General features: G+C 48.5%; 1 protein-coding gene across 2 annotated transcripts; it reads right to left on the bottom strand.

Annotated features, from left to right (window-relative positions):
• Positions 1-15,042: 15,042 nt before the first annotated feature.
• On the bottom strand, positions 15,043-25,590 carry LOC122390133 (neurogenic locus notch homolog protein 3-like). 2 transcript variants are annotated; one of them, XM_043382812.1, is made up of 9 exons: positions 25,453-25,590; positions 21,819-22,034; positions 21,306-21,503; positions 20,951-21,115; positions 20,483-20,717; positions 18,541-18,654; positions 16,516-16,743; positions 15,942-16,126; positions 15,043-15,612 (listed from the first exon to the last, which is right to left on the bottom strand). In XM_043382812.1, exons 1-9 carry the CDS (start codon positions 25,453-25,455, stop codon positions 15,382-15,384), a joined length of 1,575 nt encoding a protein of 524 aa, XP_043238747.1. In that variant the 5' UTR covers positions 25,456-25,590; the 3' UTR covers positions 15,043-15,381. The 2 variants fall into 2 exon arrangements, with proteins under 2 accessions (XP_043238747.1, XP_043238756.1); XM_043382821.1 differs by lacking the exon at positions 25,453-25,590 and adding an exon at positions 25,340-25,384.
• Positions 25,591-25,940: the final 350 nt, after the last annotated feature.

The following is a 25,940-nucleotide window of genomic DNA, read 5'->3' as shown; positions in this document are numbered from 1 at the left end:
CACACACAATCGTGATTTGATGCACTCCTTGCAAGGTTAGATGCGTCACTTTTGCAATGTTGACCTTCCGTGACGTCATTAATGACGTCATCAAGGTCATATTAGTTTTTCGTCAATAACTCCCGATCAAATTGAGCTAGCGAGTCGGGAAAGCCACCAATGGACTCAGGAAGACCTGCCGAATCGAATGATATGCGACATGACTATTTTCGACCAACTTCGTGACCTGGGGGTGCTGACCTGACCTTGACCTGAGGTCAACACCCTAAGTTGACCTGACCCGAACAAAAAGTATATCATTCGACGCGCCTGATCAAGGCGAACACGATGCTGCCAAAATCGCGGCTCTGCGGCCGTTTTTTGCGAAGTTATTCACCAAAAACTGAACCGTACCCTGGGGCACTTGACCTGACCTCAGAGGTCACCGGTTGACCTAGGACCTTAAAATCGGGTACCAATCTCTGCGTCTCGTAACGGCGCACACGCTCGTTTTTTCCGCGACGCGCTGACTCCACCAGGGGCGAAACGGCGAGGGGGGGTCGTACCCGCCCCCCCCCCCCCTCGGCCGGCGCGTATGTAGAAAACCAATAGGTCCGGCGAGGGATAAGGTATCTATGTCTGTGACGTATAGGACATCGCTGCCAGGCAGCTGAATTATCGAGTAGTCCAACACCTCGCTGCTGAGCAATGATGTCGAACCACCAGAGCAGAGCTCTACCAGCAGGGGCCCTGCCGATGGGCCCCAGTTGCAGGTTTATAGATAAAAGTGACGCATAATAAATGATACGAAGCCAGTCAGTAGCTGCTGCTTAGGTTATATGCGAGTAGGTTAATTAGTTTATAGGTCGAACGCGTGCACGACGTCTATAATTTACACTAACTTGTTCATCTCGCAACGTAAAAATATGTAGGCAGCATAATTTTCGAGATTGCGGAGTTGAGACGGAACGATTAAGTAGCGCGGGAAAATGGTCACTACCGATGCCGTGCAGCGTGACGCGCTAATGTCGCGACCACACGTCGGCTCTCTCGGAGCGCTGCGTAACGCCGACGCGGCACCAGCAAGGCGAGACAAATGCCTGCCGGTATCGGCGGCCGGCGCGGCGTCACACGGCCGTGCAGGTGCCGCAGATCGCACGCGTCGAGAGAGACCAAAGTGCTACTCCAGCACACAGTTTCAAATGTGCTCAATGAGCATCTAATAAATCTGAAATAATGCGTATCTGAATGATAATTTGGAAATGAAACGGCCGTAGTTTGTTTGTGTATGCCCATATTTGAGTAGGAGCAAAGCTTATTACGGGATTAATATGCTTATTACGATTAATACCTAAGTATTACGAGAGGTTAATATTTATAGAAGCGACCGAACAATATAATTTAAAAAAAATGAATCAAGCGGAATGCTAATTAGAAATTGTTATTCGATCATGAGAAGGGACTATCAAATTTTCGATAATGGTGATTAGGATAACCTATTTTAACCCTCGCCCTGGCAGGGCATTTTTCATAACACGGCCTGGCAGGGGGGGGGGTCGATGCGACCCCCGCCCCTCGCGATTGGCTCCTATGGCACCTAGAAACACCAAATTTGGTAGGTAGGTGGGCCCCCTGGAGTTCTCGCCCCTGTGCAAATTTGGTTGCTCTAGGTCAATATTTAGGGGGGTTTTGGAAGGTATAAATGTAAAAATATCGCTAAAAACAGGTCAAAAGTTTTTCGTCCATGACCGAACGTAGATGATTGATGACGACGACGACGACTGTTATGACAAACTATCAATAACGTCAACATCTCATTGATGATCACGACTGACGCGGCTGGTAAGTCTCGTAGCCTCAGTAGTAAAAGAGTGATCCGCTAACTGACAACGCATTATCATTATCGCATTATCTCATTATCAATTTCAGCAGGCCCACATTGCCTTCATCCCGTAGGAAATTAGAAAATCCTTTTTTGCATATGCAATGGATCAACCCTGTCAGATCAGACTATCGACCGCAGTTAGGCCTGGAAGAGCCATCAAAGAGCACCATCCGCGGAAACAGCTGGTGGCACGGCTCAGTTGGCCGGCCGCGCCGCGGTCCGGGTGCGGCCGTCCGAACTGGTTCACAGTCTGAGAGCGAGAGTGGCCGACAGGCGGCGGCCGTCCGTCGGGCGCGCCGCGCGCCGCGTGCCTCCGTCGGCGCCGGCGCGCCGGTGAGAGCCGCCGCTCGCTGCTGCCGACGGCGCGGCGGCGCGCCGCTAACCCAGTGCGTCCGACCGCGGCGCGCGCCGCAGGGCTAGAGACGGGAACGAACGGTGCCGGCGGCCGTTCCGAGATGGTGCACGACGTCTGTCAGATCCTTCCACAGCGGCGAGCTACGCTGATTGGCATTTCCTTCGGATCTGTCATGAGCCCGGGGGATGAAGTCGTTAAGCCAAAACGATAACGTGGCTTCAGAAGCTTCCGGTGGAATTCGCGAGGCATTTAACCCGCGCCCCAGTGGCGGTCTCGGCCAACTTCGCCCTGTTGGGGGGGGGGGGGGGGGGCATATGTTACCACCCACCTCTAACTGAAAAACTAAGAGGGCTAGAAAGACGCGGTAAAAAGCAGTCGATAGCTCTCAACGCGTATGTTTGAAAGTATTTCGGTCATTTTTCATCTTAGAGCAATATTGGGGTCACTGGAAGTCATCAAAGGTCAAAATTTGCCAAATGTCATTACATTTTTCAGAAAACATGCATTTATCTCAGGAACTATGATAGCTAGAAAAACGCATGGAAAAGCAATCGATAGCTCTTGAACTCTTCTTTTCAAAAGGTAATCATCAAAATTGACCTCAGGTCAACGGTTTAGCCTCCAGAGGGCAAAAACTCCAAAAATAGCTGTTTTTACGAAAAGTGTTTTTCGACAATTACTTTTTACTAAAAAAAGCCACGACATTTCTTTTGCCAGAATCGTGTTCCTCTCGCCGAGACGCGTCGAATGAACTATAATTTGACCTTGAAAGGTCAACTTGAAAATTTGACCTCAGGTCAAGGTCATGACCTGACCGGAATAGGTCATGTTGCATATCATTCGATGCGTCTCAACAAGACAAACACAATGAGACCATCCCCAGCGTCCTATCTCTTTCCAATCGAGAGTTATTGGCAAAAATCTGTTTGTAGCCTCAAATGACCTCGGATGACCTTTCTAGAGGCTATCAGCAAAAAAGACACCATGGTCGTCACGGGTGGTCCAAGTTATTGTGATTCTGAAATATTTGGACTGTTCCTATGCGTACACACGGATCTAGAGGCTTTTTCATTTTTCTCCATTGACTTATAATGGTAAGGTCACGCCACTGCACAGTGGGGGCATTCCACGATAGATCGACCAAAGCCGTACACCCTCATATTTTATTTTTTGCTTAAAATTGGTCTAATAGGTTGTGATGGGCGGGGAAGCCAGCTGTGACAAGGATTTTTTTCTTCGAACAACGGTTTCCGAGATATAGCCTCAGGCAATTCCCGGAGGTCACGCTGCAACCCTATGTTTGGCGGCTTATAACTCAGAAACTATTGGTTTTCTATGGAAAAAACTTTATATGGTTCAACTCGCAATCAACCAACAAACGTTTTGGCTATCTCGGATTTTCGATTTTTGAAAATTTTGATTGCGTGACATCTTGACCTTTTTTCGAAGAGTGACCTTGATATTTTCCCAACTGAAAGTCGCAATTATGTCTGATGACGATTAAAGCCTTATCAATTGTCATTCATATGCGAAAATAAAAAAAGTGGCTATCGCCCTGCGTTGACCTAAGGTCAGGTCATTTTTATGACCTGTCCATTATTACGAGCGGGAGCAACGCAAGAATCAAGATCTCGAGAATAAAGCAAAATAGCGACAAGCGGTAAACGGTACAGGATTCACACTGATAAGGTTTACAATTTTTACGGAGGCCATTTTCAGGTCAGGTCAAAGATGACGTCACAGGGGTAAAAAGGAAGTCAAAATAGTTTTGGCTGTACCTTTTGATCTAATACAGAAAGAGATGTGGAACAGGCACCATTGTGTTTGCTTTCGCCTAGCGCCAGTTCGTTTTGAATTTCAATACCGATGACCTAAGATCAGGTCAATTTCTTGACCACCCCAATAAGTCAATTGGGGAAAAATCACCTCCCTTGTTTTTACACTAAAACGTGTCGGAATTGCCTAATATACCATGAGTGACTTCATATACGACTAACTTTGACTACCTTGAGACCTTTTTTGCTCTTGGTCAACTGTGACGTTGCTCTTGGGTCATGTGACGTCATTAAAGGTCACCAAATGTTTTTTGCTAATAACTCCTTACAGGTTTGAGATACAGCCGCGCGGATAGACTCATTGTGTTCAGCTCGTCAAGGCCCATCGAATGATATATATGATGACCTTAAGGTCACGTGACCTAAGGTCAACTTTTGACCTTGACCTTTCGAGGTCAACATACACATGTTTCGATGCGGATCGACGAGAGGATCACGATGGTGCTATTAGTTTGTTCCTAGCTGGGATACTTTGAAAGTTATTCGAGAAAAACTTCATATATATGTAGTGCCGCCATTTAGACTTTCTTTTTACCCCTGTGACGCCATCTTTGACCTAACCTGAAAATGACCTAAGTGAAATTGTAGACCTTATCCATGTGTACTTTGTGCCGTTTACCACTTGTCGCTATCTTGCTTTGTTCTCGAGATCTCGCTGTCGCTCCCGCTCGTAATAATGGGAAGGTCATAAAAATGACCTGACCTGAGGTCAACGCAGGCCGAAAGCCACTTTTTTATTATCGCATATGAATGACAATTGATAAGGCTTTAATCGTCATCAGACAAAATTGCGACTTTCAGTTGGGATAATATCAAGGTCACTCTTCGAAAAAAAAGGTCAAGATGTCACGTGATCAAAATGTCAAAAATCGAAAATCCGAGGTAGCCAAAACGTTTGTTGGTTGATTGCAAGTTGAACCATATAAAGTTTTTACCATAGAAAACCAATAGTTTCTGAGTTATAAGCCGCCAAACATAGGGTTGCAGTGTGACCTCCAGGAACTGCCCGAGGCTATATCTCGGAAACCGTTGTTCGAAGAAAAAAATCCTTGCCACAGCTGGGTTCCCCGCCCATCACAACCCATTAGACCAATTTTAAGCAAAAAATAAAATATGAGGGTGTAAATTTTATTTATTTTTGGTCGATCTATCGTGGAATGCCCCAGTGGGGATTTTTCCGATCTAGCACGTCTTTATTCGTAGAGGGCAAACCATAGGTAGCATTGTAGCCAGATTGTGCACAGATGCTGGCTGGTGGGTCCTGGTGAGAATTTTACCTGTAAATGTGCATAATCAACATAGTATAGGGGGTTCAATTGGACCCCCGGTTCAGCCGTTTGGCCCCTGATCAAGCTAGAGCTTCGCGGAAAAATCAAGCGTGCTGCCTATGACGAAATGAGGCCGAATATATCCAATTTCAAAGTCCAAGGTCATTAGTTGACTTTCCAAGTCAGTTTAATGACCCAACTAAAGTTGAGAATATCGAGACCTCTTGAAACTTCGCAAAGTTAGGGTGTTACGGGGTATTTTGGGGTGCTGATCACGAATTTCATGTTAGTTTTGATCACAGACGATGTCTTTATGCATTTAGGCCAGGTCGGGTCAGGTCAGGTTAGATCAACCAGTAGGCGTCCTGCCGGCCATCCATAGTAGGTGTCACCTACTACTGATAGCTTCGTAACATGGTACAAAGGCACCAGAACTACTTCGTTAACCCTCGCCGGACGAGGGGGGGGGGGGCGGGTGCCGCCCCCCCCATAGGGTTTTTTCGCGATAGCTCCAAACACGCTGGCGATAGAGAGCTGAAACTTGGCATACCTGACCTTTGATCCAAGCCGGATCTTTTGACACCAACCGCATTTTTGGGTCAGGTCAGGTCACTGACCTATGACGTCATAAGTGAACCTCTGCACGGTCTTCAGATGTCGCAACTTCGCAACGCCCTCACTGCCAGAGGAGATGTCACAGGGAAATGAAACTTGCAGGATCTAGTATCCATTATGAGTCTCACAACTTGTATATCTCGGATTTTTCCTAAAGGTCATATGAGGTCAGGTCATTTTCGTGACCTCACCATTATAAGTCAATGGGGAAAAATTCAAACTGCTATTCTGGCGCCGGGAACGATCTCCAACTATCTCAAGCACACAGAATCGTGATTTGATGCACTCCTTGCAAGGTTAGATGCGTCAGTTTTGCAATGTTGACCTTGCGTGACGTCATTTATGACGTCATCAAGGTCATATTAGTTTTTCGTCAATAACTCTTGATCAAATTGAGCTAGCGAGTCGGGAAAGCCACCAATGGACTCAGAAAGACCTGCCGAATCGAACGATATGCAACATGACCTCTTTCGACCAACTTCGTGACCTCGGGGTGCTGACCTGACCTTGACCTGAGGTCAACACCCCAAGTTGACCTGACCCGGACAAAAAGTATATCATTCGACGCGCCTGAGCGAGGCGAACACGATGCTGCCAAAATCGCGGCTCTGCGGCCGTTTTTTGCGAAGTTATTCACCAAAAACTGAACCGTACCTTGGGGTACTTGACCTGACCTCAGAGGTCACCGGTTGACCTAGGACCTTAAAATCGGGTACCAATCTCTGCGTCTCGTAACGGCGCACCCGCTCGTTTTTTCCGCCACGCGCTAGCTCCACCAGGGGCGAAACGGCGAGGGGGGGTCGTACCCGCCCCCCCCTCGGCCGGCGCGTATGTAGAAAACCAATAGGTCCGGCGAGGGTTAATATTCAAATGGCTGCTAAATTCGAAATCAGCACCAAAAACTACCCTAGAAACAAGTAAAACTCGAAAAAGTGAACCAAGGTCATCAAAAGGTCAATGACCTTGACTTGACCTTCACGTGACCTTGACACCCACCATAATGCATGGCACCGACATCATTTTACATATTCGAACGTTTAAAACCACAAAAAGACTGGAAACCGCGGATAATGTGAGCTGGCATACGCCGAATCACGATTCCGGCCAAACATGGTCTCGAGAAGTATGCCACAGGTCAAAGGTCAGTTGGGTCAGAGTCATGACATTTTAAGGTTAGATGTAAAATTGATGATCTCGAGGGCACCGAAAGTTTCGTCGCGATCGGCCGCTTTTTGCGCGAGTAATTTGCGGAAAACCATGGGGTTTTATCCGACCCCTTCCCCCTCCCCCTCCCCACAAGTGCGATGGTTAATAAGGTTACGGTATGTATAATTTACGCTTGTCATCCTATTCCTAATGAATGTGTCTCAGAAAATATGCATCATATAAATCACGAAGTAAAATTATTCGCCTATGTCCGGAACATACCTATAGCGTGCTGTTTGCCCTAGCGCTCCTAGAGTGGGGTGTTAAGATACTCTAATGTGAATATTCCGTGTTCAGGCAAGTTTCGGCAGCCAAACTAGGCGTTGTCTTGTGCAGGAGAAAGTGGCGAATTCGATAGGATATATTTCGGAGTGGAAAAGTGTGGAGAACATTGTTGATTTCCTACATTTATTTAGAATACCATTCCTTCAATATGGTGTCTGGTAAGGCTTTTTTTTTGTAAATGACATTTTTGTGACCTTAGTAAGGTTGTGGCATACTTCCTGTTTGCCATTCCATTCCTAATAAAGGTGCCTTTCAGAAGATATGCAACTTTAAGACCTCGCAAGATTAAAACCAACAGGACAGGACAATGAAATTGAACTATACTTTCGGGCCTTGCTGAGCCCATTGAGTAATCACGCATGAGTGTGAACTTTGGGCGCATTTTTCCTAGTTTTGCTGTGGACATACAGATAAAACAATGCCATATATGAAAAATTCAGACATTTCTTAGACCCACTGACACAAAAAAATAAGCAAAAATCCAAAAAAGATTTTTGGAATTAATAGGCGCTAGATCGTAAAAATCCCCACTGTGCACTGGCCTGACCTTAGGTCACGGATATAAAAAATCCGAGATATACAAATTATAGGCGCTCATACCATCATGCAATCCACCAAGTTTCAAACTTTTCTGACAAGCACTGCAGGCTGGAGAGGATTGCAAACTTTTTTAGGCTTGGTCAGTTAACTTGACCTGGTGACCTGACCTGACATGACCTGGGGTAAACAATTTCACACATTGTCCAAAATTGATGTACAAAAAGGTACTCCAAGCGGCGCGGCCGCGGTTTTTTATTCACATGCAAAAAACCCGACAGGGTGGTAACATATGCCCCCCCCACTGGGGCGAAGGTTAATGGCACTTGCATGCTTATTATTGTGTCTTAAATCTTGAAAAAGGGCACATGCCAGATGGTATATACTATATAGATAATATATATTAAACCGCGAGTAGGTAGAACAAATCTTTAAAACGTCGAGCCGATAGGCGAGACGTTTAAAAGATTTTTCTACCTACGAGCGGTTTAATAATTTTATCCCGTACCGCCGATATCTTTCGGGAGCTTAGAGGTAAAAAAATACATTTTATATAAAAATACGACATATTTCAGCAGAGCCAGAGACAACGAGGAGCAGAGACAGATGAAGCTTTGAAAAACCGTCCAAACAATGTGATAGGTCTGCAATTGACAGGAACATTGAAGATGAAGTCCAAAATAGAACTAAAAAGAAAAGGAAAATGATGTTTCATTGCGTTTCCCTGCGCATGCTGGTGAAAATAACGAGACGGTAAAATGGCAGAAATGACCCCGTTTCCATGGGCATCACTGATCCGGATCAGCAAATTTAAATCGTATTATATTTCTCGAACTTTTCGTTACATGATATAATTCCAAGTGGATTAGGCTTATATAATCAGTTAATCCCTTATTTTCATTTTCATATGTTGTCTAACTATACTGGATTAGCTAATCCATTTTTACTGATCCGGATCAGTGATGCCCATGAAAACGTGGTCAATGTCTACTAGACGTTTAACAGTTTGTTAATCGTCACTAGACATTTAACAAATCAGTTAAACGACATTTGATAATTTTCTCTCTTTGCACGTGAAGCAATTGTAAACACTGTCTACGGTGCGGGATGAATATATATTAAACCGCGAGTAGGTAGAACAAATCTTTTAAACGTCGAGCCGATAGGCGAAACGTTGAAAAGATTTTTATACCTACGAGCGGTTTAATAATTTTATCCCGTACCGCCGATATCTTTCGGGCGCTTAAAGGTAAAAAATACATTTTATTATAAAAACGACATATTTCAGACTAAACGAAACGTCTACTAGACGTTTAACAGTTTGTTAATCGTCTAGACGTTTAACAAATCAGTTACACGACATCTGATAATTTTCTTCTCTCTTTGCACGTGAAGCAATTGTAAACACTGTCTACGGTTCGGGATAAGAATGATTAGCCTGGATGTAAAAAAAGACTGAAAGGTTTCGTACATGCAACTTAGTTCTGACTTGAGTTACATGAATATCAACTCATAAGCCACCTTATAGAATATTTGAATTCCTTTATTGTTAAGCAACACTTATATAAAGGAATGTCTGTTATAGGAATGAAGGAAGGAATGAATATACTGTTTGAATAAGCCAGCTACACACATGTAAAGAACTTAAATGTCTTTTAGACGTTTTTAACGTCTCACGCCAACATCAATTAAACATCACGTTTATACCTATTTTGAGCATCCATCAGACACCTTAACACATTCTTACATGTCTAGTGATCGTATATTGCAGTTGCGGGTCATTCGACAATGTTGGCTCATGGCACAAGGGCCAATCGTAAACTCAATTGTAGGTAGGTAAGCACCTACTGTCTTCTTTGCAGTTAAATTATCTATTTCATTCCGTACTGCAACAGCTGTCTGTGGGTTCGAGTAGTTTATGTATTTTATCCCATACCGCAGCAATTTCCGTATAGTTAGGAGATGCCTTACCTGCATAACTGAAATTTATCTCGGTTATTATCATTATTCTTCTTATGATGCTGATGATGAATATTATTATCATCATTATTGGTATCATGATTAGTATAAGTGGGTAAAATCGCGCAACTTTGGAGGGCGGTGAGATTTGAACGGCCCGACACCAGTATCAGAAGCCCGGCCGGCATGATGCCAAGCGGTTCAAGCGCACCTTCGTCCCTTTGAGACATGACAAAACGTGGCCAATGCAAACGTAATGAATCGTTTGCGGAAGCGCACAGCTGCCATGTTCAATGCTCATGGTACCTACAGGGTGATTTTTCACCCTGGATTTTTGATTTTTATACAGGGCAAAAAGTAAAGAGCAATAGCGGTACCAGAAAACATATCAACTGCCAGAAAATTTATAGGTATTTTTGTAATAAACACATTCTCACATTTCATCTGCACACGAAACTTTGAGTTTAAGCTCCGTTTAGGCTTACAGAGCGTGCTTGAAGTGAGCACCGTTTTAATGCGCGCAAGCCTGAGCTCTTTAAATGCAAGATTAAACGTGAGAATTAACCCGCGCCCTGCTGGGGGGGGTGTTTGAACACCCCCCCTTGTGGTTTTTCGCGAATATCTCAAAAACGGCGGCGCGGAGCGCCGCCGTTTTTTGTACACCTTATCATACATCAATTCTACACATGTTGTGAAAATTTCAGACCAAGGTCATTCAAGGTCAGGTCACCAGGTCACTTGAAGTGACCTCACCTCATAAAAAGTTTCAATGTCTGTCATAGCTACACCGAGTGACCGATCGCTTTGAAACTTTCAGCGATTGCTAAGAGCAATAGCATGTACAAAATGTATATCTCAGAATTTTGATATCGATGACCTAAGGTCAGGTCAATTTTGCGACCTCCCCATTATAAGTCAATGGGAAAAAATTGAAATGCGCCACTTTTGGACGAAAGACATTATAAACACTCCCAAACACTGAATTACAAGTAGTTTAGACACACTGAACATGGAAATGGTGTCCGTGACCCCTGTTTATGCCCTGAGGTCATCTTAGGTCACGAATGGTATCTAACAGTTTTTCGCAAATAACTTTTGATAGAGGCATGCTAGAGCGATGAAAACGCCTTAGATATGTTCAGCTCGACAATACGGATCGACTGATATGCAACATGACCCTTTCCGGTCAGGTCATGACCTTGACCTGAGGTCAAATTTTCAAGTTGACCTTTCAAGGTCAAGTTATAGTTCATTCGATGCGTCTTGACGAGAGGAACACGATGCCGGTAAAAGTAAGCTCGTACAAGGCATGGGTCAAAAGTTATTGCAGAAAAACTGTTTCCGAAAAAATCGGCTATTTTTGCAGTTTTTGCCCCCTGCAGGCAAAACCGTTGACGTTGGGTCAAATCTGAGAGAATTACTCAGAAAGGGCGGTAATAGGGCTATCGAATGCGCTTTTCCGCGGCGCTGTAGCTCTATTGGTTCCCGAGTTATGCGTTGGCTTCTTGGAAATTGTCGACATTCGACCTGGAAATCGGCGAAATTTTGCCTTCAATGACCTCTGGTGACCTGACCTTTGACCTGACCAAAAAAATGACCGAAGTGATTTCGTCATTATTTTAGACGCTCTTTCGAACGCCGCCTTCCGCGTATCGCTACGTGGCCCAGGAGCCGAGTTAGAAGGGGGGGTGTTCAAACACCCCCCCCCCCAGCAGGGCGTGGAAATCCAGGACCCCCAGCCGGGCGCGGGTTAAATGTGTTGCGTTGCTCGGATGACAGCGTACCTACTCGCTAAGCTCACTAGTCACTATATGACAGAATGAACAGAATGAGTCCCAATAAGTCTCTAAAAGGTCCTGAAAACAAAATGACAAACAATTTTCTTTCACATGAATATATTTTTTCGCGTTTGTTAAATGTTTCGGTACCTCTCGTTTAAAATCTTTTTACTCTGTAAAAAATCACCCTGTGCAGTTTACAATGCCTATATCCCAAATAATTTGGAAACCACTGCACCATCTAGGTATCTGTGAAACTCTACAGAATTAAGGCTTCATGTATGCACGCACGCATGCATCTTAACACTCGCACCGACGCGACGGGGGTCTGCGCCAACTTCGTACCGACGGGGGGGGGGGGGGCGGATGACCGCCCCCCCCCCTGAGATCTCGAGAACGAAGCAAGATAGCGACAAGCGGTAAACGGCATGGGATACGCACGGACAAGGTCTACAATTTTTTAAAGGTCATTTTCAGGTCAGGTCAAAGATGACGTCACAGGGGTCAAAAAAGTCAAAATGGCGGCGCTAGATATGGAGAGAGTTTTTCTCGAATAACTTTCGAACAAGTCAAGATAGGAACAATCTAAGGGCATCATCGTGATCCTCTCGTCAATCCGCATCGAATGATATATATGTTGACCTCGAAAGGTCAAGGTTAAAGGCTGACCTCAGGTCACGTGACCTCGAGGTCATCATGTATATCATTCGATGCGTCTTGACGAGCTGAACACAATGACATCCGCGCGGCTGTATCTTGTTCCTGTACGGAGTTATTGGCAAAAAACCTTTGGTGACCTTTGATGACGTCACATGACCTTACAGCTGCCCAACAGCAAAACAGACCTCAAGGTAGTGTCGGTTGATCGTATATGAAGTCATGTATGGTATATGGGGCCATTCCGACCCGTTTTAGTGGTAAAAACAGGGAGTTGATTTTCCCCCATTGACTTATAATGGGGAGGTCGAGAAATTGACCTGACCTTAGGTCACCGATATCAAAATTCCGAGATATACAAATTGTAGCTACTAATGACCTAATAACATCCTGCGACTTTCAATTTTCAAAGGCCTCCGACATCTACTGTAGCTCTGGCATGGTGACAAAGTTGCAAAAAAGCGACTTGAGGTTGGGTCATTCAATGTGACCTGGTGACCTGACCTTAAAAGTTAGGTGGTTCAAACTTGCACACCATGTGTAAAATTGATGAGAGAATAGTCGTACCAAATTTCGCGGCGCTACGCGCCGCGGTTTTCCCGCTATTCGCGAAAAACCTCAGGGGGGGGGGGGGCGGATATCCGCCCCCCCGTCGGTGCGCGTGTTAATGCCGTAAAAAGTTTTGTAAAATGCCAAGCTGCCCTGCATCATCTTCTGCGGCTATCGAGCAGAGGTTTGGTACCTAATCTCTGATGCCCTGTTCCGACTGGACGCGCTCGAGCAGTACGAGCCACGGCTCAACGGGCCGGCGAAAATGAGACATCTATTGCTCCACACACCGATCCTCATACGCAAGTCATCCCATGCCCTCCTACTGCCTTCACGCGATCTTTAGCAGTCTGGTTAAGAAATATACGGATACGTCCAATGTCACGAAGCGACGACCGCTACATTTCTGACATCTCATCCCACATTACTCTTTTATTAGTTCCAAGGGCCGAGGCATCGCCGATGTATTTTTTTTTTTTAATCGATCACGGGCGGGCGGGTCTGTTTGTCCCGACCAACCCTATCACGTCCACCCGCGCCGTACTGGATCGCTCGACCTGACCCGCTGAGCGAGCTCCTTTCGTGAAAATGGGCCTGTCGGCTGTCTGTCTCCGTGGTGACCGATCGGCCGGAGACCGCCGAGACGGCCGCGCTTCTGCCCGCCGGGGGACGGGTGAGCGTCCCGCGTCAGCCCGGGGTGTGCTCCGCATTCCAAGGGAGGGAGAGGTTGTGTCCCATCTGAACCACATCAACTTAAGCAGACCTTTCGTATAGTCGATTGTTGATACCTACTTTTCAGATTCTAAAGTAACATCAAGGCGTCATATTGTAGACCAAACAATCATTGGTCGTGAAAACATCCATTGGTAACATTTGGTATTACAACAGGATGCGGAAACTTTCGTTTTTACGGCTTCCGGCGCGCTGGTTGTGCCTGCGGCGCCGCGGCTGGGCCGGCGCGGTGCTGGTGTACCGAATTCCCACGGACCCGGACACGGGCCGCTCACTTCTCCGAGTCGTCGGATCTCGGACCGAGCGGCGGCCCGCCCGTCTCGCGCGGACGATCGGAGCCGCGCACTTTCACTGAACGATGCAGCCGCCGGCCCCATTCTATTTGACGAATAATTACAGCTGTTTCGGGAGCAAACATTTGAATGGCAATGGCCGAGCGCCTAGCCATCGGGCTTGCGAGGACATCAAATACAACCTCAGCATTATTGGAGGCGATTGATAGGTTCGCATAATTTCTACGCTGGTCCAATCGGAAGCCACTGGCGGATCCCGAAAGGCGCTTTTGGACGCTGCGGGGGATACCCCCAAACAAGTTTCTCAAAAGTCTTAAGAAAAGTCGTCGGATTTCGATTCCTTACGCACTGCTGTGCCGTTTAAAACAAACTTTCCTAATAATAAATGTATAGTTTTCGTTCTCAAACCGCAAACTTTCGTCGATTTACGGGCGCTGCGAGGTGGGGTGAGGGGTGGGGGCATTTGCCCCCCCCCCCCACCCGGATCCGCCAGTGTCGGAAGCAGGTCTCGGTAAACGGATGGCAGATTCGCGTACATTAATATCACTAGCACATTACTGCGAGAGCTCTATACACCCAATTATGGTTATCGATGCCCGGCGAGACCGGATGCGGACGCGGCTGAGGCCGTCAAAGCCCAGCACGGCTGAGGCCGTGTCGGGACATTTTTTGGCACTAATGGTGGGTAACAGGAAGTGCAAGTAATTACAATGAATCCAAATCCACTCGTCTCCAGAAAGCACCAGAGATGCGTTCAGCAGATAGCACGAGCCCCATTCACCCATTTGCAATTTAGCCTGATCCGCTAACCATACTGCCAACAAATGTGCCCGAAAATGCTTTCGCCTGATACCAATTTTCTAGGCTGCCATATCCTCATTTCTTGCCACTTGTCAGGATCACAAGGCATGAATACGGCATATTTTCGGCCTCTGTACAGCTGGTGTCACTTGAAATCGCTCATTAACTCCGCCTGGGAAAGTGAGCCAGTGCCGCGTCACAGGCCGGCGGCGAGCGGCCCGTGTGAAATGAGCCCCACAGACGCGATGTGGGACAGGAGGCCACACCGCACACCCGGCGAACGGTCCGCGACCGGCACACACCGCAGCCTAGAAATCGACTCTGTATTCCATGATACACGCCTCACATATGGCAGTATGGAATGAGCATGGTACACGGGTGAAACACGAGGAATGCGGGCGCACATGAGACAACAATCAGGTACAATATAAATAACGAGGCATACGAACGCCGACGTAGAAAATGACCGCTCACGACAGCCTTCGTGAAATACTGGTGTAACAAAATTGCACGGGACAACTGTAGCGCTGGTGAAATGTAAAACAGCACATCTCGGTGGGGCGTCCGTGAGCCGATCCGGTGCCGGCTGACGGGCGGCGCGTCACGTCTCGGGCTGTCGGTCATTTTCTCCGCCGGCCGGCGCCGGGTCAGCGCGCCGCCGCCTCGGCGGCCGCCAGCAGCTGGCGACACCGCTCCACCTCGGCCTCGCGCTCGCGGCACACCTGTCGCGCCCGGTCGGCCTCGCGCTCGGCGGCCGCCAGCCGCGCGCGCAGCGACGCCGCGTCTCCGGCCGAAGACGACGACACCACGGGGGCGGGCACTGAGGACTCGGGGCTGGCGCCGAGCCGCTCTGCCGCCGCCGGGCTCAGCACACCCACCTGCCGGCAGGCGGCCACAGGGTCAGACGGCACGCCTCCACGACACGGACAATACAGACACATTAGCATATAGGTGTCTCTACTCTCTACCACCGTAATATACCGCACTGCCGCACGCTATGATATGATATGAACTATACGTGGAATGCTACCAAAGAACCCCGATTCGTAACACATGATCACCAGACCTTGCTCAACACCAACGCTATATTCCAATCGACAAAAGTACATTCCATATCGCATCACAACCCTAGCTTTTAGCTACCAGAGGTCGAAGTCTAGCGCCCTCTTTGTGCCCCCATCCGGCACACCCAAGGAGTCGTCCTTACCGGTAGGCGGCCGGCCGGCTGCTCGGTCAGCCCATTGGTGCCGCCCGCCGCCGCGCCGACAGGCACAAACTTGAGCCGCTTGGCGGCGCTGGCCGGGTCGGGCGGCTTGCCGCCGGTCGAGAAGGGCAGCTTCAGCTGGAGCGGCGCCGCCTTGCCGGCCACGGTGGCAGACTTGCCGCGGCCGCCTGCCGGGGTGTGCGGGGTGACTGTCAGTGTCGGACGACGCCGGTTAGTTGCCACGGGCGCTACGGCCGGGATTCACCCGCAGAGCGTGACCCAATAATGACAGACATTATTTAGTTCCATCTGGCGCGGTGCAGCTAACGGCTCACCGGCGGAAGCAGTGATGGATGAGCCAAATGGCAGCGCTGCCTGCAATGACACCCCATTTGTTGCACACAGGTGCCGGTGAAAGTGAGAAATCGAAGGAGATGAATATTAGTGGCCGCACACTGACATGATTTCCCGAGCGCACCGTTAGAAACTGTGATCCCCATCGCGAACGGCGCATCTGTCGGCGGCCGGTGAGAAAGGCCCCGCGGTCCGACGCACACACACATACACACACACACACCTGTCAGCTGCGCGAACTGCTCCGGCGTCAGCTTGATGATCTTGGAGACCTTGCCGCGCGGTTTGCCGGCGCCTAGCGGCGGCGCGGCCGGGGCCGGGGCGGGGGCGGCCGAGGTGGTGACCGGCGCCGCCGTCCGCCCGCTGCCGCCGCCGCCGCCCACTTTGCTGTCGGTTGAAGACCCAGCCGGCGTCTTCGGTTTACTGAGACCGAGCGCCAGGGCGCCGGCCGCTGCGGGGAGGGGACACACACCGGTCAGACGGCGGTCACACATGCCAGGTACAATGGCCACGCACCGGTCAGATACAGGGCCAAACACAGTCGGAAATAACCTGACGAAGAAAGGGTTACACTCACAGCAGAACATTCTCCACAGGTGCTTCGGTGAATGACGCGTGCTTGATAAGAATGACACAAGCTTGACGACAAAAATAATAAAAAGTTCAAGTCCAAATAATAAATAACACGCAACCTAAGAGTACTTACTTTGGCGAGCTTGCAAGCATCTAATCGCTAGCGCCTAGTCGAGTTCATATATAGCTGAATGGCTTTGCACCGGACGAAAGCTGCTGCACCCACGACACGCTTTAGCTCTAAGCGCTGGGCAGGTCAAACGAGCCTAATTTTAGTAACTCCACACTGCCGTGACCACTCTTTAAACGCCCTAACCGTTTGCTGACGGAGTGAATCCGACATCAAATCGGTTCGGTACCTCAGTTGGTAAATCGGGGGACTTCCGGCGACGAGTAGTCGGGCCCGACTCATTCCGGCGTTACATGCAATGTAATCCAAGTAACCTTTAAGTTAAGCTTTCATTTATCCAGGAAACGGATATAATTCGATCGGGGAAATTGAGATCACGGCTCACAGATGCAGCTGTTTGACGTGGGCTTCATCGATTCATTCATTCAAAATATACGAGCTGAATAAAAAAGTTTCTTCCTATTGTGTACCTACATGCAGACCTTGCCTTACGCCGGCCTATGTAGTCATAACATTCCAGATACCTAGAAATTGACCGTACCTAAGTTTGCAGCACCACTCGATAAAAGCCATCTGAGGCCTCTTGCACCAAAATCCTCTTGCACCAATGCTTGGATTATTTTGCATCGTATACCCAGTCCAAGTCTCAAATGTAACAATTTGCGTGCAAAATTTAGCAAGCACATGTAGGACAATGTATTGGGCTATTGCAAACAAATTTACCACCGTTAGATTAGCTTATTCTGAAACCGGTTTTTCGATTTTACCTAGCTAGGTAGTTTGGTGCAAGAGGCCTCAGCACTGCAGTTTCTGTCACGTGACTTTTCCCGGATGCCAACTTCAGGCATCCGCCGCCCACTGCCAGTGTTCTACAGGTCACGTGACATAGCCTCATCAGCGGCCCGAAGAGGCCATAAATAGAGTGGCGGCGATCTCTCGTCGGTGCGACTTTCGTCGGCCGTCGACTCGGCGGTCCATAAAGTGTTCGTGTTCGCAGCGTTAGCGGGCTGTGGCCGAGGCCCGCCGCTCACCGGCCGGCCGCCGGTCACAGCCGACCAGCACTGCTGCCCATCCCGCCTTTCTCCGGCCCTCAGTCGGACCGTGCCTACGACCCCATTTCTTCCAATTCAGAAATACTTTCTTTAGACAATCCAGTGGTGCCCTTGATGAGTGATGGCCTTGAAATACAATGACTACGCTAACGATAGCCACGACAAACGTTTTAAGATGAAGGGCTGCCTATCGTAAAACTCGAGACACACACACAAAAAAAATAACTGCACCTAAAAGCAGACCTGATGCGACAAAGAACTGACAATTAGAAACAAAAACGCTTCCACTATTTAATAATCCCTCATACAACCGTCAGCTCACTGTTGCCTGACGTTTCGAGGCACTATTCACCCAACACGGACAGGAAGATCCCTCCCCCGGGCGGCTCATTCGCAGCGTTAGCGGGCTGCGAGATGGTCATCCCGCTGGACCACGGGGACCCACTCCCAGTTCCCGCACAGACACCTCCCGTCCCTCCCCGCACACACTCACCGGTGAGCGAGATGGTCTTCCCCGCGGCCAGCGCCGCCGGCAGCGTGCTCGTGTCCTCCACGGGCAGCATGGTGATGCCGTGCGAGGCGAGCAGTCGCAGCGCCTCGCGCTTCCCTGCGGCACAGCGGCGCGGCGCCGGCGTCAGTGGTGACGGAGACGGGCGCGCGGGGCGGGACTGCGCTTAGCGGTAACGTGGCCGGATGGGCAGCACATGACTGGAGAAGTAGGGTTAATGCAAATTAGAAACAGAGCAATGTCGAGTTTAACGTTGGACAGCAATGCCATGGTAAAAAAGCGTAGAAAAGGTATATCGCAGCGAAAATTGTTTCCTAGCGAGGCTAGCACAGCGGAAATCTCTCAACCCGTTCAAACGAGCACCTATCTCTAACGTAAGAGTAACCCGTGACGATCGGACATTCGCTATTCCGTCGGTCGCATCCTACGCTGCGTTTACTGTGTGTGACTTATCAAGCACGCGTCATTCAACGCACACCTACATAAGGACGAAACATGACAAAACAAAAGAAGCGTCAGCAGCCTCAGCAAATACTTTGCAAACGAACTGAACTAAACCAACCAAAACACACGACAAGTCACTCTGACATTGTAAGCACACTCCGTAGCGTGCCTGCATCGCCCCAGACAGCGTTTAATGCACATCGCATGCGTCTCTTCAGTGTCGCCACGCATGCCGGCAGTGCGCCTCTAGAAACTAGAGCGAATCTAATAATCGACGCGAACACGCCATACGACAAGTCGACAGACTATCGCTAGTGGGGCGCCGACTGCGGGTTCCTCGCCGCGACCGGGGCGCCGCCGTGCCAGGCAGTGCGGACTGAGCGGTGGGTGCCGGCCGGGTGGGGGTACGGGCGCGCCGCGCCGCCCCGAGTACCTGTCAGTCGCGCCGCGGAGGCCGCCTCGGCCACCGTGGCCAGCGTGGACATGCCGTCAGCTGCAACAGGCGACGGGCCGCTGACGCACGCCGGCGACACAGAGACAGCGCCCCCGCCCACACCGGCCATGCAGGGTGCGTGTTAGTGGGCGACGCCAGGACTCGGGCACCAAGGTGGGCGCCGCGTACCGCCAGCCAGCCGGCAATGCAAACTGAACGACACTCTCTCAGCCATAAACGGTGCTTACTGTAAAGCGAGAGTTAAATAAGAAAAGGTCACTTTGAAGGAGCAGTTACTTATTTGGCTTTATTTAGGTTACTGCCGTTAAAACCGAGAAGCGCAACTGTATTCGCGTTACATGTTACCCGAAATGACACTAAATCGAGGTAGCAAGAAAACTGATATCGACAGAATATCGCGCTCTTAGACCAAGAAACTATCCTGTGACCGACCTCGTACCATCAGGACTCGCCATGCTATACCAAATCACTACTCGATAATGTACGGCATTGACCGCCTTTGAAATAGTCGAATGCTAGGATGGCGACGACTAGCTATTACAGCGCGTATAATATTAACTTAACATAGCACAGCACTGCATTCAAAGTCACAAGCATATATCAAACATACGCATTATAATGAAAAGCTTATATCAAATCTACGCTTGAAAGACATCGGCCACGTTACCACAGCAAGTGAATAATGCTCCCCAGGCAGGCCAGGCGGGCTGGTTTACACAATATATGCACTCAGTGCAGTCATTCAGCGCCACCTAGTTACAGAGGTAGTGGCACCGTTACGTAGTGAGATACATGGGGTACAGTGAGAGGTCAAAACAGCACTGAGACCGCGAGTGTAAGCTGGCGCTTTCAATGTAGTGCGTCCAATCTCTACTTTACGCTTCCTTCTTTAGCAGACCAATCACAGCCTTATGCAGGCCTTATGTTTCACCTGCCGTACATAGCAAGCGAAACATTTCCATGTTTCCCTCACGATCTGAGGCACCAGCCTCCCCCGATTCCCGGCCGTCTGTCCGGCGGCTGACTGACCTGCCTGGTCGGTCGGAGACAGCTCGGGCAGCTGCAGCCCCGGCGAGGTGGCCGCCGCCGGCGAGTCCGGCAGCTCAGGTGGCGGCTCGGGCGCCGGCTCGGCCGCGTCCACACACAGCGGCGCGCGCGTCAGCTCCGGCAAGATGCTGTTGACGGCGTCCTCGGTGGCCGAGGCGGTGTTCTCCACCCGCTCCGGCTGAGTCCGCGGGTTGTCCGCCCGGTACACCTCGTAATTCTGAGCACCGCGAAATGGGTGAACGCAATCAGTTAGTAGGGCGAAAAGACGCGAAAAATGCCAAGAAATCTTGCAACACATCACATGTATGCATAACAGCACAAATAGACACCACGTTAAAACATCGTATACCTTCATGGGCCTCTGTATACAGACTTCAATGACTCATTTAATCACTGCAAATGTAGTAGCACCATGACAAGGTGCACAAGAACTGGCCTGCCTGAACATACCTCCAACATTTCCATGATTCCCGGATGCCCATTGTCACAGGCAATATCTCTGGGGGTCTTGTCGAATTTGTTCTTGACGGTTACATCCGAGCCGCATCGAAGCAGCCACTCAATGCACTCGATGTGAGCTCTCTCCACCGCCCAATGCAGAGGCGTCATGTTCAGCTGCCGGCCAGAGAAAACACATGTAGTTTTGGTTCTCAAACTTGTGAAAAAGAAACTGAACATTAAAACAAAAGAGCTAATATTTTGACATCGGATGCTTCCGCCTGAGCAAAACCATTCCCCGATTTAACTCGTCCGTCTGAGCAACTGCTGCAAGGCCATCGACCCCATCGGGCGAGCGGCCACCCACCATGTCTCTGACGTTGACGTCGGCGTGGTTCATGAGCAGCAGCTCCACGATGTTGGTGAAGCCCTCGGTGGCGGCCAGGTGCAGCGGCGTCTTATCGACCTTGGTGCGCGCGTCGCGCGAGATGCCGGCCGCCAGCAGCACCTCGGCCACCTCGTAGTGGCCGTACATGGCGGCCATGTGCAGCGGAGATGTGCCCAGCTGTCGGCGCGGCACCGGTCAGACGGGCAGCGGCAGCCAGCTCACCGGGTCACACTCTCAGGACTCGACGGCAGCCTGATATAGCCAGTCAATGAACCTAAATCGTCGACAAATGTGACACTAAACATTATGCTCAACAACTACCAAAACAATAACATTAAGTGGCTTAAATTTGTTTTGTGACTTCGTTTTGTGACTAGTCAATTTGCAGCTTACAGGCACGTCCATTACGTGGTCATTTGGGAGTTTTCCACGATTTCTGTCCTGATCACGTTTCGTCCTGATTAAGGTGTTTTGTAATGTGACAGCACATACCCAGTCGGTGGTGAAGGGCGCTCCCTGCTTTATGAGCTCCTTGATGCGGTCCACCTTGCCATCGGCGGCCTGCTGCAGCAGCTCGCGCCCAAACTCCTGCAGGCTGTTCTGCGTAAGCGGCTGCAGTGGCCGCTGGCTGGCATTGCCGGACGCTACGGCCACCGCCGCTTTGATTAGCGCTAGCTCGCTGACCGTTAGCTGCGTGCCCGCCTGCGCCTGCCGCCAAAAACAGCCTCATTAGTTCAACCTGAAGCAAAAATAACTTCAATTTCAGCTTCAAATTTGAAGCTAATTTACAAATTGGTTAAATTCTGTCAATAGCTTTTAGCCAGGGATGCGGAGCCGTGGAAATTTCAGACGGCTCCGGCTCCGGGAAAAAAATCGGCTCCGGCTCCGGGTGAAATGTCATGGCGGCTACGGCTCCGGTTCTGAGTAAAATGGTACGCCTCCGGCGGTTTCGGCTCCGGCTCCGGCTCCGACTCAGTACATCCCCATATGCGATCAATTAAATGCAGGTGGCCAAAACAATGGCCATCACCTGATGACCGGTCCTCAGGTTCTGGGGCTGCAGTAGATGTGGGGAGGGAGGAGCAGACAGGAGGTTGATTACATACTGAAAAAAATTGTACTGCACGGGGACCCGCAGTTGCTACTGTACACGAACCCCAACTCGAGCCGTCTGTCCTGTCCAGTAACAACCGATAACATTGATATCGACTGCCGGTCCCTGTACAAGAGCAGCTGAGGTTTTCTGTGCTTGCCCTCTGACAGCTTATCATTGTTTCCTGTGAGGGTGCTGGGACAATTTACTCAGGGTCGCTGTACAGTAGCAACTGCGGAGTGCGGGTCCCTGTACACCGGGGATACGTATTCAGCTTTTTTCATTCACGTGATGGCCCATAACGTACCACATGTTTTACTGCCTTGGACTGTCAAACCGAATTAGGTCGATTAGCCTTTTCCTCTTAAAAAAAGCCCGTGTCGCCCCCTTCTTTGACGGCTCCGGCTCCGGCTCCTCACCCCTGCTTTTAGCATAAAACCTTTGATGTCTAAGCAAAATGAAAAGCACAGCATATTTAGCATGTCAATTCCCTGTGTTGCAGCACCCTTGCATGCTTGCACCAAACAAATAAAAACTAGATCACATATTGGTGTAAGCTGAGGTAGTAGGAACCTGAAACATAAAAACAACAAAGCACAAAAATATCAACATTCTACCTACTTCAATTTGAACTTTTCCCACAGTTTAAACATTACAAGGTTATGAGTGACCTCTAGATGACATGTTAAAAACTGGAACAAGTTTTATGCCCAGCAATATAACAGCTTCTAAGCAAATCAAAACTCTGGGCTGGAGAGCAGCAAACATACATTTAAATTAAATATTGTATTTCTTTAGACATGGTGACTTGACCAGTGGTCTACCGTCTATGGTCACTGAAGCTGTGGAAATGTTTACGAAATATGTATAAAAAATGATGCTTCAACCAACCATGACAATTTGATGGTTTGGTTTGTGCCACCTACACAAAATAATAGATTGAAACAGCAATCAACATCCCTAGTTAAAATTGATGTGAAAATGATCAATAGCATGTCAAAAATTGTATTGCTTCTTTAGTTTACCAAATTCTAATACTCACCTGGACCAGGGGAAGGACACATTATAAATGGGACTCAATTTCAACCTCATAGGGTTACAATACAATTTCTAAAATTTAACCTATAAAAGTTTTAAGAAACTGAAATAAAATCCATTTCAACAACAGTGGTAGGATTTTTTAGCCTGTCTGATCGCTGAAAGTGCACAAATAAGCAAGGCATGAGTCAAGCTATTGAAATAAATTCTAAAGAAAAACCAAGAATAGTATTAAATTTTCAGCTGGCCAGTGTTAAAGGCATTAACCCGCGCACCGACGGGGGTCTGCGGCCTGCGCCAACTTCGCACCGACGGGGGGGGGGGGGGCGGATGACCGCCCCCCCCGGAGATCTCGAGAACGAAGCAAGATAGCGACAAGCGGTAAACGGCATCGGATACGCACGGACAAGGTCTACAATTTTTACAAAGGTCATTTTCAGGTCAGGTCAAAGATGACGTCACAGGGGTCGAAAAAGTCAAAATGGCGGCACTAGATATGGAGAGTTTTTCTCGAATAACTTTCGAATTAGTCAAGAAAGGAACAAACTAAGGGCATCATCGTGATCCTCTCGTCAATCCGCATCGAATGATATATATGTTGACCTCGAAAGGTCAAGGTCAAAGGTTGACCTCAGGTCACGTGACCTCGAGGTCATCATGTATATCATTCGATGCGTCTTGACGAGCTGAACACAATGAGACCATCCGCGCGGCTGTATCTTGTTCCTGTACGGAGTTATTGGCAAAAAACCTTTGGTGACCTTTGATGACGTCATATGACCTTACAGCTGCCCAACAGCAAAACAGACCTCAAGGTAGTGAAGGTTGATCGTATATGAAGTCATGTATGGTATATGGGGCCATTCCGACCCGTTTTAGTGGTAAAAACAGGGAGTTGATTTTTCCCCCATTGACTTATAATGGGGAGGTCGCGAAATTGACCTGACCTTAGGTCACCGACATCAAAATTTCGAGATATACAAATTGTAGCTACTAATGACCTAATAACATCCTGCGACTTTCAAAGGCCTCCGACATCTACTGTAGCTCTGGCACGGTGACAAAAATTGCAAAAAAGTGACTTGAGGTTGGGTCATTCAAAGTGACCTGGTGACCTGACCTTAAAAGTTAGGAGGTTCAAACTTGCACACCATATGTAAAATTGATGGGAGAATAGTCGTACCAAATTTCGCGGCGCCTAGCGGTTTTCCCGCTATCCGCGAAAAACCTCAGGGGGGGGGGGCGGATATCCGCCCCCCCCCCCGTCGGTGCGCGGGTTAAGGTTTCACATGGACTTTTCATAAGAGCACTTTAAATTATTAGACAGGCTTAAAAAATCAGACTTTAGCTGAAACTCAGAGAATCCTTATTTTATCAATTGTTATCATTGGCCAATGCATACTTTAACCCATAGCAGTGACTGACATAGCAATAACGTTACATACTATTGTGTTGCATTCATTAATTTTGAAGGGCAAAAGGACCAATTATAGTAAATTCTCAGATATTCATCAAATTAAAATGCCATAGCCCTGAAATAAGACAAGACGTTAGCAACCCAGCAAATTACTTGAACATTTCAGAAAGCTATTTGGTTAGAAGAGTAATGGCCACCATTGGTGTACGAAAAAGACAGTTTTATTTTTTAACATAAAGCAAATGAATATTTGGGCCTCAAGGCCTAATATACAGCCTTGCTAGTTGCTTGAAGGAATATTTTGATTTGCTCTAATTTCAACCAAACTGTTATGCCATTTCTTTGATATATCATCCCAAAATATATATTGCAAGTTAAATCATGAAAACTAGGCATTTTTTCAGTTGAAACCAATCATTTATCCCAAAAATGAGAATTTATCATTGAACTGCGCCACTTTTGTACCATGAGCTACTGCGATGGAGGCCATCTTTGAGCCGCAAAACAAAGCGGAAGTGGCGTGCTACGAGAAAATTTAATTGTTTTATCACCTTCATGCATTTCACGAAAACTCTTACCATGCTGGCTTGCCCCTTGTACTGCACAACGAAACCGTGAATTCCAAAAAAGTTTTTGCTTCCGACTTCTTGAGAAATTCCGTTGCTAACCACACAAACACACACCACACCATCCCAAACTGCTACAACAGCGCCATCTCTCCCCCGATTGAAAAACAGAACGACAACAAAGTTTCAAGGTCAAAACAACGCGGGAAGAGGGGAACCCACGTGGCCATTTCTTCACCAGCGGCACGGTATATCTTGCGGTATATAGAGAACTGCGGAGCGGATGAAGATCTACTACTACTGCGCGTGTCTTTAGTGCGTCGCCTTGAGTGCGTCCGGGGCCCTGTTTCACGGCGGAGCGCTGCAGTGCGCTGCGCGCGTCGGCGCGTTGGGTTTCCATGGCAATATCAACAAACTTCCCTCTGACGCTACGCTATGACGTCATCGCAAAAGGCTAGCACCCAAGCGCCAGCACCATCAGCACGCTAGCAGCATTCGCA

This window comes from Amphibalanus amphitrite, unplaced genomic scaffold (genome assembly GCF_019059575.1).
Source record: "Amphibalanus amphitrite isolate SeventyFive unplaced genomic scaffold, NRLGWU_Aamphi_draft 000020F_arrow, whole genome shotgun sequence".
In the NCBI taxonomy this organism is placed as follows: Eukaryota; Metazoa; Arthropoda; class Thecostraca; order Balanomorpha; family Balanidae; genus Amphibalanus; species Amphibalanus amphitrite.
This window is presented reverse-complemented; position numbering and strand designations above follow the sequence as displayed.

What these genes read in the sequence shown, in the direction of transcription:
- LOC122390133 (XM_043382812.1), bottom strand. An exon ending in GAATCATGGAAATGTTGGAG is followed by an intron (nt 20,718 to 20,950) that starts GTATGTTCAGGC and finishes CGCGGTGCTCAG; the next exon opens with AATTACGAGGTGTACCGGGC. An exon ending in GAAGACCATCTCGCTCACCG is followed by an intron (nt 16,744 to 18,540) that starts GTGAGTGTGTGC and finishes CCCTCCCCGCAG; the next exon opens with CGGCCGGCGCCCTGGCGCTC.